General features: G+C 47.8%; 1 protein-coding gene across 1 annotated transcript in view; it reads left to right on the top strand.

The window, feature by feature from the left end:
• Positions 1–12,279, top strand: part of STAB2 (stabilin 2) — a gene marked incomplete at its 5' end in the record, with an annotated part of 137,737 nt that overhangs the window by 115,235 nt on the left and 10,223 nt on the right. The window contains 6 exons of the mRNA XM_039252871.1: positions 650–757; positions 2,802–2,995; positions 4,491–4,632; positions 10,280–10,413; positions 11,271–11,436; positions 11,575–11,681. Of these exons, the coding sequence (XP_039108802.1) occupies positions 650–757; positions 2,802–2,995; positions 4,491–4,632; positions 10,280–10,413; positions 11,271–11,436; positions 11,575–11,681 (851 nt within the window). The remainder of the gene's footprint in view (positions 1–649; positions 758–2,801; positions 2,996–4,490; positions 4,633–10,279; positions 10,414–11,270; positions 11,437–11,574; positions 11,682–12,279) is intronic.

Genomic DNA, 12,279 nt, shown 5'->3' with positions numbered 1-12,279 from the left:
TGAGCAGCCAGTGTTCTGAGGCCTCCCGTTCTCCCTGAGCCCCATGTTCTGGTGGAAGGTCCGAGATGTGAAGGGTGAATCATCCACTGTGAATCATAGGGTGCAGAAGGGCATAACTGAGTTCTTCCTATGGGCTTAAGCAACCTGACTTTCCAGAATCCCCTAGCTTAGCTTCCTCTGCCTTCCCCATCTCCCCTGATCACCCCGTGGCTTCCTGCTTCCTGTTGACACTGCAGCCCTACTCACACACCAAAGCGCCAGACTGCTCCCAAGCCTAGCAGTGCCTCAGAAGGCCATGGAAGTTCTCCTCTGATTTAACCATCTCCTTCTGGAACCCCATACCCTTAGGGCCAAAGAGCTAATCTGCCAAATTCATCCTTGTTGAGGTATAAAGTTTTAACTGGTTGCCCATAAAGGCGACATACTACATTTTAGTCTGAATAACATTACAGAGTTAATGTCTTAATATTAAGGAGCAATTCTGGACTCTTGGAATCTTCAGGCTGGGAGGAACCTTCACAAATCACCCTGTGCTCCCACTGTCAGGGGGCACTTTTGCAACTCAGAGACAGGCTGGAGAGTGAGTCCCGGAGGGTCCCGTGTCTTCCCACCACAGGCACGGCACGAACAGGGACCTCTTTGTTTACAGTTTTGCCCCCAGTGTGCACACCTCCTTGTTCTGCGCATGCCACCTGTAAGGAGAACAACACATGCGAGTGTAACCTGAGCTACGAGGGGGACGGAATCACATGCACAGGTGAGTCCTGTCCGCGAGTGTGCAAAACACCAGGGCCATGTGGGAGCGGAGCGGGATGTGGTCAGAGCGCCCGGACTTCTTCCTGCCCCTTCCACTCCGGCCTGCGCCATTTCGCCCATACCTACCCTCTCTGGGACTCAGTTTCCTTAGTGGGTTTGCTCATACCTGACCCGCCGACCTCCCAGGTCACTGTTTTGAAATCGCTGTGCAGACTCAAACTGAGGCACTTTATTTTATAATGTTTTTGTAACTCCACAAATAATCTGGACTAACTTTTAAAAATTTCAGAAATTGCATGGAGGAGGGCACTTGTTGAGATGAACACTGGGTGTTATATGGAAACCAACTTGACAATATATTTTTAAAAATTCAGAAATTACATTATAGTACTAAAATAAAAAAACAAAAGCAACATTTACTGGGGCGCCTGCATGGCTCAGGCAGTTAAGCTTCTAACCTTGGTTCAGGTTATGATCTTATGATTCGTGGATTTATGCCCTGAGTCGGGCACTGTGCTGACAGCTCAGAGCCTGGAACCTGCTTCCGATTCTGTGTCTCCCTTTCTCTCTGCCCCTCCCCCACCCACCCACACAAACTCTCCCTCTCTCAAAAATAAAATAAACATTTAAAAATTGTTTTTAAAAAATAGTTACACTCATCACTTGGAGAGTACCACTCTGAACTTTGCAATGTCTGTACTTAGTAGTTAAGATATAGCTTCAGCCACACGGAGACCCAAAGGAACAGTGGTATAAACAAGGCAGGTTTAGATGCTTATTTTTATCTCATGTAATACTTTGAATGGAGGCATCCAGAGCTAACATAGATCTGAAAAGACATATGGGAGCCCAGACTCCTTCTATCTTCTTGCTCTGCCATCATTCACTCACCTGGTCTGAGAGAGTCAGTACCATCAGCACATCCCAGGCAGCAGGACGGAGAAGGAGAGGAAGGAGGCAAACCCTTTCCCTTTAAGGATGCACCTAGAAGTTGCTAAACATTTTGTCTGTTCCCATAGCATTGGCTGGAACCTTGTCATCTGTCATACCTAGTTGCAAAGGAGCCTGGGAAATGTAGTCTTCGGTTAGGCAACCATGAGCCCAGCTAAAAATCCATCACTATAGAAAAAAGGAGACAACACATATTGGGAGAAACCTACCAGTGTCAGCCCCATGCACTGTCTAGCTTCTGTCATGTGTAAAGATTCAAACAGATGCTTGCTTTACAGAAGTGAGACCCTGCTATACCTGCTGTTCTGTCACCTGCTGCAAGGCAGCCCAGAAGTGGGTCGCTGATCAACAAGGGCACCAAAGACCAGGTTCTTTCGGTCTTTCTACTCTGCCATCCTTAGGAGAGGCCTTTTGCCCTCATGTTTATTCTTTCAAAGTCTCAATTGGTTGCCATGCCTCCAGGCGAAAAGCCAGGCAAGAGAAACCAGATGGCTTTCCAGATATTCCTGAGGCTAGACCTAAATCTAGTTTTGGGTTGAAATTTGGGAGGTGGTGAAAACGAAGGTCCCAACGGGTAGCACAACACAGTGGGGAATGCATGGGCTTTGGGACCAGACCAGTCGGGGTTTAAATCCCAGTCCTACCGTGTTATCACTGTTGAGCCTTTGTCAGATCAGTTAAACTCTCTGCGTTTCAGTTTGTTCATCTGTAGAATGGGGGTAATGGTGCACATCTCACGAAGAACTCAGGAGTGTACTTATTCTAGGTGTGCGCACGTGCAAACACACAGATACACACACACACACAACTGCCCTAACATTAAAACTACTACCAAAGTGGAGGCTGGAGGTATATGACAAAGGGCCCAGAGGTAGACACATGTCATTGGGCCTGCTCTGTGAGGGTATCTATGAAGATACCAGTGTTTGCAAAAGCTAGCACAGAGGCCACTGGGCACGGGGAGAGAAGGCCCCGGTATGTCGGGGCCCATATATGCCCCAGCACTACGGATCCCAGGGCGGCCCACGCCCCCATCCGAGGCCCGCCTTGCACAGACAGTGGTTAAGTGAGCCGTCTGCCCTCTGCTCCTATAGCTGTGAATTTCTGCAAGCAGAACAACGGGGGCTGCGCCAGGGTCGCCAGGTGTTCCCAGAAGGGCACGAAGGTCTCCTGCAGCTGTCAGAAGGGCTACAAGGGCGACGGCCGCAGCTGCACAGAGATCGACCCCTGTGCCGATGGCCTCAATGGCGGGTGTCATGAGCATGCCACGTGCAAGATGACTGGCCCGGTGAGTGTCCCATCCCCGCCGCCCCCGGGGATGGGGAGCCCTTCTGCCCCTTGCTCAGCCTGGCTTCACTTCACTCACTGTTCAGCTTCTTCCTCAACTTCCTCCCACCTCCGTGCGTGTGTTGTTAAGTCTGCAGGCTGAATGCAAAGGGGCGTTCTTAGCAGAGAGAGGACATGAGGGGAGAAGCTGCTGAAATCCACATACGGCCTGTTTAGCTAATAGTAATGTGCTGCCGTTAATTTCTTACTTTGGACGAATGTGCTGTTATTATCTAAGAAGGCAACGTAGGGGATCCCGGTGAAGAGTATATGGTCACTCGTTCTGCTGTCTTTGCAACTTTTCTGTAAATTTAAAACTATCCAAAATTAGCATGGAGGAGGGCACTTTGGGGATGGGCACTGAGTGTTATGTGGAAACTAATTTGACAATAAACTATTTGTAAAAAAAAAAAAAAAAAACTATCCAAAATTAAAAGTTCATTGAAACAAAAACTGTTGGCAAGAAGTGGAGGGGGAAGTACAGGTTTGAGCCCTCAATCAAGTCTTTTTAGAGTGGGATCGGGGGCACCTGGGTGGCTCAGCCAGTTGGGCATCTGACTCTTGATTTGAGTTCAGGTCACCATCCCACAGTTCATGAGTTCGAGCCCCGCATAGGGTTCAGCGCAGAACCTGCTTGGAATTCTCTCCCACTCTTTGTCCTTTCCCATGCATACTCTCTCACTCTCTCTCTATCTATCTCTTTCTCACACACACACAATAACTAAATAAATTTAAACGTATAGAGAGAGTGGAATCTGTGCCCTGGTGCCCTGTTTATCCGCTGTCAAAAGAAGGTGGTGGACAATAATGTCTGTCATGGTTGTAAGTGTGACTTAGAGTCACACTCTCTGAGCCTTAGTGCCCAGACTTACATTCTGTGGCCTGGCGCTTGCTACTTAACTTCTCTGAGTGTCAGTTTCCTCATCTGCTATGTGAGCCTAATAATAGTACAGCCTCATAGAATTGTTGTGGGGATTAAATGAGATCATCATTGATTCAGCGAGTGGTCACCAGGCACTTACTATATGCTGTCGCAGGTGCCAGGGATGTAGCAATAAAAGGCTTATACTGGGTGCAGGGAGGAGGCGATGCCCAGTGCAGAAACAAATGTACGAGATGCCTTCAGGAAGCACCGAGTCGGGAAGCACAGAGTCGGGAAGCACATAAACTGGGCCAGTGTGGTAGAAAGGTCTGGGAGATCTGCTTCATGTGATGCGCCAGGGACGTTCTCTCGGAGGAGGCGACATTTCAGCTGAGAAGACATTTCCCCGTGAGCCAGGGTGAAAACATGACACATGCAGTTACTTCATTCCCGCTGGATGGGAGAGGCATTTTCCTGGTGCTTCTGGGCGTCTCCTGTGCTGGACGGTGGCCCGCAGAGTGTGTGGGGGTCCTGGGGTCCTAGAAAAGGGACTTTTCATCTTTCCTGCTGTCCCCCCCCCCCCGCCCCACCCCAGGGCAAGCACAAGTGTGAATGTAAAAGTCATTACGTGGGAGACGGGATGGACTGCGAGCCGGAGCAGCTGCCCGTGGACCGCTGTTTGCAGGACAACGGGCAATGCCATGCTGATGCCAACTGCGCCGACCTCCACTTCCAAGGTCAGTGTGGCTGGGGGCCGCTGGCCCAAAGCACCCTAGTCTATATCAGGCTTGGGGAAGGTTTTTAATGTTTATCTGTTTATTTTGAGAGAGAGACAGCCCGAGCACACTAGTTGGGGAGGGGCAGCAAGAAGGAGAGACAGAATCCCAAGGAGGCCCTGTGCCATCAGTGCAGAGCCTGATGCAGGGATTGAACTCACAAACTGTGAGATCACGACCTGAGCCGAGATCAAGAGTCATATGCTTCACTGACAGAGCCACCCAGCCACCCCTCAAAGCACCCTAGTCTCTGTCAGGCTTGGGAAAGGGACTTGTGCAAGAGCAAAGGGGAATGAAATTAAACACCAGGGCCAAGCAGCCCAGGCATTGCCCTGCCCAGGACCCAGTGCCCAGAAGGTAGTCAGCTTCTGTAGCAGAGGAGTGGAGTAAACTCAGATCTGGGCCCTGAGCCTTAGGACCAGGACAGTGCACAAAGGTCATCCATCCTGACTTTTCTTAATACGTGCTTTCCCCAGGTTGCTTAGCAACCATTGACTGGAATTGAATCTAAGGAGGACAGTTTGGGGTTTAACTAACAGAGAGGAAGCGCCTACCACACGAAGATGCAATTTCTTAGTTCTTGTTTAGATAATACACATTGATTGGCATGTATGGCATTCTCTTCCGAGAGTGATTTGAATGGCCCACAGGTGGAATGAAAGAATCACAACACACAGTAAAGTAAAAAAGCCAAGCGGGAAGTGCCAAGGTTCAGGCGACAGGGCATCTTGAAACCGAGCAGAGGAAATCCATACAGGACCCACCCACATACCTAATTCTGAGCCAGGGCAGGGAGTATTTCAGTGGTTCGGAAAGCAACTTGGGCCTTATGTGTTATAGCCGATCAGTACTAATGGGACACCTGTGACTGGGCCAGGTTTGTTTTATAGACGCGGGCATTTTATTGAGGCACATTTTACATAGCTCGATAATAATTATTGACTTAACACCTGTTCGGTACTATCTCAGTGTATTCAGGCTGCTGCATCAAAGTTCTGTCATCTGGGTGGCTTCTGAGCAGCAAGAATGTATTTCTTACAGTTCTGGAGGCTGGAAGGCTAAGATCAGGGTGCCGACATGGTCAGGTTCTAGGGAGGGCTCTCTTCCGGGTTGCAGACTGCTATCTTCTTGTGTTCCTATGCGGTGTAAGGGCCAGGAAGCTCTCTGGGGTCCCTTTTATAAGGGCACTACTCCACAATGCCCGGCTGGCTTAGTCAGTAGGGCATGTGACTCGATCTGAGGGTCATGAGTTTGAGCCCCATGTTGGGCATAGAGATTACTTTAAAAATACATACACACACACACACACACACACACACACACACACACACTAATCCCATACGAGAGAGTTTACCCTCATGACTTAATTGCCTCCCAATGGACCCACCTCCTAATATCAACATATTGGAAATTAGGATTTAAATCTGTGAATTTGTGGTAGGGGAGGGACACAAACATGGGGTCCATCAGATGTATCAAATCCTAAGACACCTCAAATCCCTTTTGGAGATGAGCTAGAAGTATAAGCAGGAGAAATACATAGGATATATGCTATTGTCTCCTTGTGAGAACACTGCCCATATAGCTGAGGACATTTTTTTGAATTAGTAAGACAAGAAAAGGCAAGTAATAAAACAGAAGACAGCACTTTATCTCAGGCGGATGGTGCAATGAGAGAGTGAGAATAGAGGAACATTGAGAGCAGGGATTCGAACAGATATATATATATATGGCCATGTTCCCCGAAAAATGATGGACAGCCTTAGTGTCCATCAGCAAATGAGCGGATAAACAGACTGTAGCCTATTCGTACAGTGGGATATTATCCAGTCCTTAAAAGTTAGGAAACTCTAACGTGCTTTAATATGAATGAAACTTGAAAACATCATGCCGTGTGAAATAACCAGACACAACAGGACAAATATTGTGGACAAATATAAGGTATTTATAACGGGCAAATTCATAGAGACAAAGTAGAATAGAGGTTACCAGGGGCTGCAGGGAGTGGGAGTGGAGAGTCATTATTTAATTCAGACTGAGTTTCTGATTAGAATTATGGAAACATTCTAAAAATGGATGGTGGTGATGATTGCATAACACTGTAGATCTACTTAATACCACTGAATGACACACATAAAATGGTCAAAAAAGTGGGGCACCTGGGTGGCTCAGTCGGTTAAGCATCCAACTTTGGCTCAGGTCATAATCTAACAGTTTGTGAGTTCGAGCCCCACATCAGGCTCTGTGCTGACAGTTCAGAGCCCGCTTCAGATTCTGTCTCCATTTCTCTCTGCCCCTTCCCTGCTTGTGCTCTGTCTCTCTCAAATATAAATAAAACATTAAAAAAAAGGACAAAAAAGTAAATAGTGTGTCACATATATCTACCACAATAAGAAAACTTTTTAAAGAATAGTCAGGGATGGGAAAGATCTCTAGGAAAGATGAGAGAGGGAGTCTTCAGAGAAGCTTAATAGAGGCGTGGGACTATGGTGGAGACTTGAAAGATGTCAAGGCAATGACCTCAAGGTGACAGGGTCTCAACTGGGAAGAGGGGTGAGCTCAGGGCACACAATGGTCATAGGACAGGTAAGTCACATAAGGCTTCCATCTCGAGAGAGCGAACCCAACACCTGGATAAAGCCGATGGGAGGGAACGTGGCACAAAGTTTGAAAGCTTGGTTGGGGATATTGTGTGTTCAAGGTGATGGTAAAATGGCCAAGCAAAGAGATTCTACAGGCACGTGCTGTTTAGGATGGGGGCCAAAACGAGCAGCTGGAACTGGGGACATTGATCCACGAGTCATCTGCCTCAAGAAGTACCAAGTCCAGAAAGTGCTTGGATTGTTTCTGGAGGACATGATCCCTGCAGCCAGCCCTGCTCCTGCCACAGCTCAGTCACAGGTGGAAACCTGTTTAGTTCATCCCTCTTCTCCATGGGGGTTGCTCTTCCGCTGGAGTATGAATGCCAAGAAAGTGGTGGTGTTACCAAGTGGCCAGGTATCACGATGGACCCACCTTCTGCTGTAGCTGAGCAGTTACCCTTAGCAAGGCAGGATGGCACTGGGCTACGCCCCCAGCTTTCCCTGTGACACAGTTACAGAGCCAGCCCACACTCCGCATGTGCCTATTCTCCCAGGTCAGAGGAGGGCAAACCGCTGCAGCCTTTATGCCAACCAACTTGACACTGTGTGCTGAGAGCCTTAAAATAATGCATGCTGTGCGGCACCTGGTGGCTCCATCAGTTATGCGCCTGACTCTTGATTTCAGCTCAGGTCGTGATCTCAACGATTTGTGAGTTTGAGCCCCATGCTTGGGGTTCTCTCTCTCTCTCCCTCTCTCTCTGCCCCCCCCCCAAATAAATAAATATAAACCTTATAAAAAAATCTTTAAAAACATTTTTAAAACTTCATGCCGAGACTCGGTTGCTACATTCAAGGAACTCATCCTCCAGAAACAATCTAAGGGAATAAAGATAAATGTACCATCTCAGCGTTATTTCACATGATAAAAGACTATAAATAATGTATCTCTAACAGTAAAGGGTGATCACATATACTGTTACACATCCTCCCAGATACAGTTTCTAAGAATTGTGTTGTTGAGTAAGAGACAAGGTCATCCATCCTTACCCAAGCTGTCGTGCTATTAAGTGCATGCATTTCAGATATAGGGCTGACAGGACCAGACAACATGTGGAATGTCCTGCTGGGTCTATAGTCAAAGAAGATCTTGAACTTAGCTCTTTATTGGTGAAGAAAGTGCCCTTTTAGTGGCATTTGATAATGAACTTGACAATGTAAAAATATGACTCGGGTTTTGAACTATTTCTGGTCTCTGCATTCCTTGTCTGGCTAAGATATCAGCCAGGAGAAAAATGATAAATCTTTCAGTATCTTAGGGGAGCAATGGCTAGAAGACTTTTTTTTAAATGTTTTTATTTATTTCTGAGAGAGAGAGACAGCATGAGCAGGGGAGGGTCAGAGAGAGAGGGAGACACAGAATCTTAAACAGGCTCCAGGCTCTGAGCTGGCAGTCAGCACAGAGCCCGATGTGGGGCTTAAACCCATGAACCGTGAGATCATGACCTGAACCGAAGTCAGACGCTTAACCGACTGAGCCATCCAGGTGCCCCTAGAAGACCTTTTTTAAGGGCATAGTGGCAATCACTTTGCAAAAACTCACTTTAAAGTGTTTTTTCATGTCTGGAAAGTTCACCAAAAACTATTCAATTATAAGTATTGAGGGGGAAATCATGTTGCTCGAGAAAATTTGTAATATGAGGAAATCATCATGATTTAATGTTAAGTGTAAAAAAAAGATTTCTAGGGGCATCTGGGTGACTCAGTTGGTTAAGCTTCCAACTTCTCCTTAGGTCATGATCTCACTCTTTGTGAGTTCAAGCCCCACATCAGGCTGTGTGCTGTCAATACAAAGCCTACTTTGGGTCCTCTGCCCCCCCCCCCCCCGCCCCTCCTCTGCTCATTCTATCTCTCAAAACAAAGAAATAAAAATTTAAAAATAAGGGCGCCTGGGTGGCTTAGTCGGTTAAGCGTCCCACTTTCGCTTAGGTTATGATCTCACGGTTCGTGGGTTCAAGCCCCGCGTCAGGCTCTGTGCTGACAGCTAGCTCAGAGCCTGGAGCTTGTTTCGGATTCTGTGTCTCCCTCTCTCTCTGACCCTCCCCTGCTCATGCTGTCTCTCTATCTCTCAGAAATAAATAAAAAAACATTAAAAAAATAAATAAAAATATTTCTAAAAATTTAAAAATAATAATTAAAAAAAATAAAAAAGATTTCTAAACACTCTATATGCAGTAAGCTGCCACATTTGGAATGTATATGACATGTAAATACATAGGTAAAAAGACTAGAAGAGTATGAAATCATATCAAAATAAAAAGTTGCCAAAAGAAAGTAAAAATTCTTTAGGGAAACCACACCAAAATGTTAGCCATGGAATAGTTATTTCCAGGGGGTAAGATTATAGGTGATTTTTGTTTATTTCTTTTTTACTTTTCTGTATTGCCCAAATTTCCACAATAACATGTGCTATTTTTATAATTACGCTATTGTTAATAGTGCTGCTATAAACATCGGGCTGCATGTGCCCCTTCGAATCAGCATCTTATATCCTTTGGATAAATACCTAGTAGTGCAATTGCTGGGTCAAAGGACAATTCACATTTCAATTCTTTGAGGAACCTCCACACTGTTTTCCAGAGTAGCTGCACCAGTTTGCAGCAAAGAAATAAATACTTTTTTTATATTTATTTTTGAGAGAGACAGAGCATGAGTGGGGGAAGGGCAGAGAGAGAGAGAGACACAGAATCTGAAGCAGGCTCCAGGCTCTGGACAAGCATGCAGCACAGAGCCCAACATGGGGCTTGAACCCACAAACCGTGAGATCATGACCTGAGCTGAAGTCTGACACTTAACCGACTGAGCCACCCAGGTGCCCCCAGAAATAAATACTTTAAATGCTGTGTTTCAACATACCCGGAAACGAATTGGCACCGGGCTACTGCCGGCCTTCCGCTTTGGCATTCTTTGCCGGAAGTCCTGCCCACCAGGCGGGCTGCCCCGGACAATTCCTCTTTTTTCCCTTCTAGACACCACCGTCGGAGTGTTCCATCTACGCTCCCCACTGGGCCAGTATAAACTGACCTTTGACAAAGCCGTAGAGGCCTGTGCCAAGGAAGCAGCGACCGTGGCAACCTACAACCAGCTCTCCTATGCCCAGAAGGTGCTTCCAGTTAGTGGGCGCCCTGCGGGCAGGGGCTACGGGGGGCGGGGGTGCGGCCTCTTCTCAGCATGAGGGAGACGGGCTGTCGCCTTTTCGACGGGCAATACAGGGTCCTCCTGGAGCAATACCATCAACGCGTCACGTCCACCCGGCACGTACGATGTGGCAGGCACTGTGCGGGTGCGGTGTTGACAACACCATCCATCCGTAAACAGCCCTGGAAGTAGGTGTCACTCTTCCCACTTTACAGACAGGGCAGGCAAGGCTCAGAAAGGTTAAGTACTGTGCCCAGTGTCACCCAGCCAAGAGGTGGCAGATCCAGGACTCAGATGTAGCCCCTTATCCCAGATGTCTGTTCTCTGCCATGATGTTCTTCCATCAAGGCAGAAGCAGCGACTGGGAGTGCGTGCATCACAGCTAAAAACCAGAAAGGGGCCAGTAACCGCAGGCCCATGATCTCCCTGAACCCACAAAACAGCCGAGTTTTGAAATGTCTGGAGGGGCTGTGAAAGGTCCTAAATGGGGATTGCCCCATCTCTCGATACAACCAGGTAGGAGATGACTGATAGGAAATCTCAAGTCAAGAACAGACAGAAGAGAAACGAACGTGAAGGACTTGGGCACCTCTAAGAAAAAGAGGGTACCACTTTCATCCATTCAGTGAATTGATTGAGAACAATTTAGTGAGATCCCACTGTGGTCCAGGCACAGGGGTCCAATAGACAAAATGAGCCGTGACCCTGACTCCCTGGAGTTTACAGTCTGAGGGGAGAATCAGACAGGCACCAAAGGACCTCACTCCAAATATGAACCTGTAGCTGATCTACTGATCCGCGGCCGTGTCTGTGTCCCTGCAGGCCAAGTACCACCTCTGTTCAGCAGGCTGGCTGCAGAGCGGGCGGGTCGCTTACCCCACGGCCTATTCCTCCCAGAACTGTGGCTCCGGTGTTGTGGGAATTATAGACTATGGACAGAGAAACAACAAGAGTGAAATGTGGGATGTCTTCTGCTATCGGATGCAAGGTAACCAGCCCAGCTACACGTCAGATCCCGGGCCAGCTGCGGGGCAGTCCTCAGCCTGGCCAGCCCATCCCCAAGGGTGAGCTGGAGCAGCCGGGCCCCTGGCTCACTGGAATGGGGCTGTGTGTCCCTGCCTTCCAGATGTGAACTGTACCTGCAAGGTCGGCTACGTGGGAGATGGCTTCTCGTGCAGTGGGAATCTGTTGCAGGTCCTGATGTCCTTCCCCTCGCTGACAAACTTCCTGAGGGTACGTACCATGTCTGCTTGGGTTTGCCGCAGGGGAGGAAGGCAGTTAGTCAGAGGCAAGTCCTTGGAAGAAGCCAAAGGCTCCCAGTCATGGTTAAGATATTGGACAGCAGACCACATTGCTGGAATGTGAAGCTTGGGTTTGCCACTTACTTGCACCACCTTCAACAAGTTTCTTTCCTCTCTGGGCCTCAGTTCCCTCAGGATGGAGGAAATGGAGAGGATGATCTCACTAACCTCATCAGTGAGTTAGTATTTGTAAAGCACTTAGACCGTGGCCAGCACGTGGGAACTGCCACACCATGGCTAGCTGGCATTGTCTCTTGCATCTAGAGCAGCTTAAGAGTCTGATCTGCAGGAATGAGACACTCTTGTCTTCGCAGACAGGGCAGGGCTATCCAGTTAGCTGCCAGTGAGCCAACTTTCAACTTGCACTTAGTATTGCACTTTCAGTCACTTCAGTTATTCTACAAGTTAGGCCTAATGAAGAGAAAGCTCCAGTTGTAGAAGGATTTGGTGCTCACTGATCAAAGAGCTAAGCTAAGAAGAAGAACAAGAATAGCTAGCATTTCATGAGCATTTACTTTGTGCTGTGCACA

The sequence above is a fragment of the Hyaena hyaena genome, unplaced genomic scaffold, assembly GCF_003009895.1.
Source record: "Hyaena hyaena isolate Hyena2069 unplaced genomic scaffold, ASM300989v1 scaffold_432, whole genome shotgun sequence".
Taxonomy (NCBI): domain Eukaryota; kingdom Metazoa; phylum Chordata; class Mammalia; order Carnivora; family Hyaenidae; genus Hyaena; species Hyaena hyaena.
This window is presented reverse-complemented; position numbering and strand designations above follow the sequence as displayed.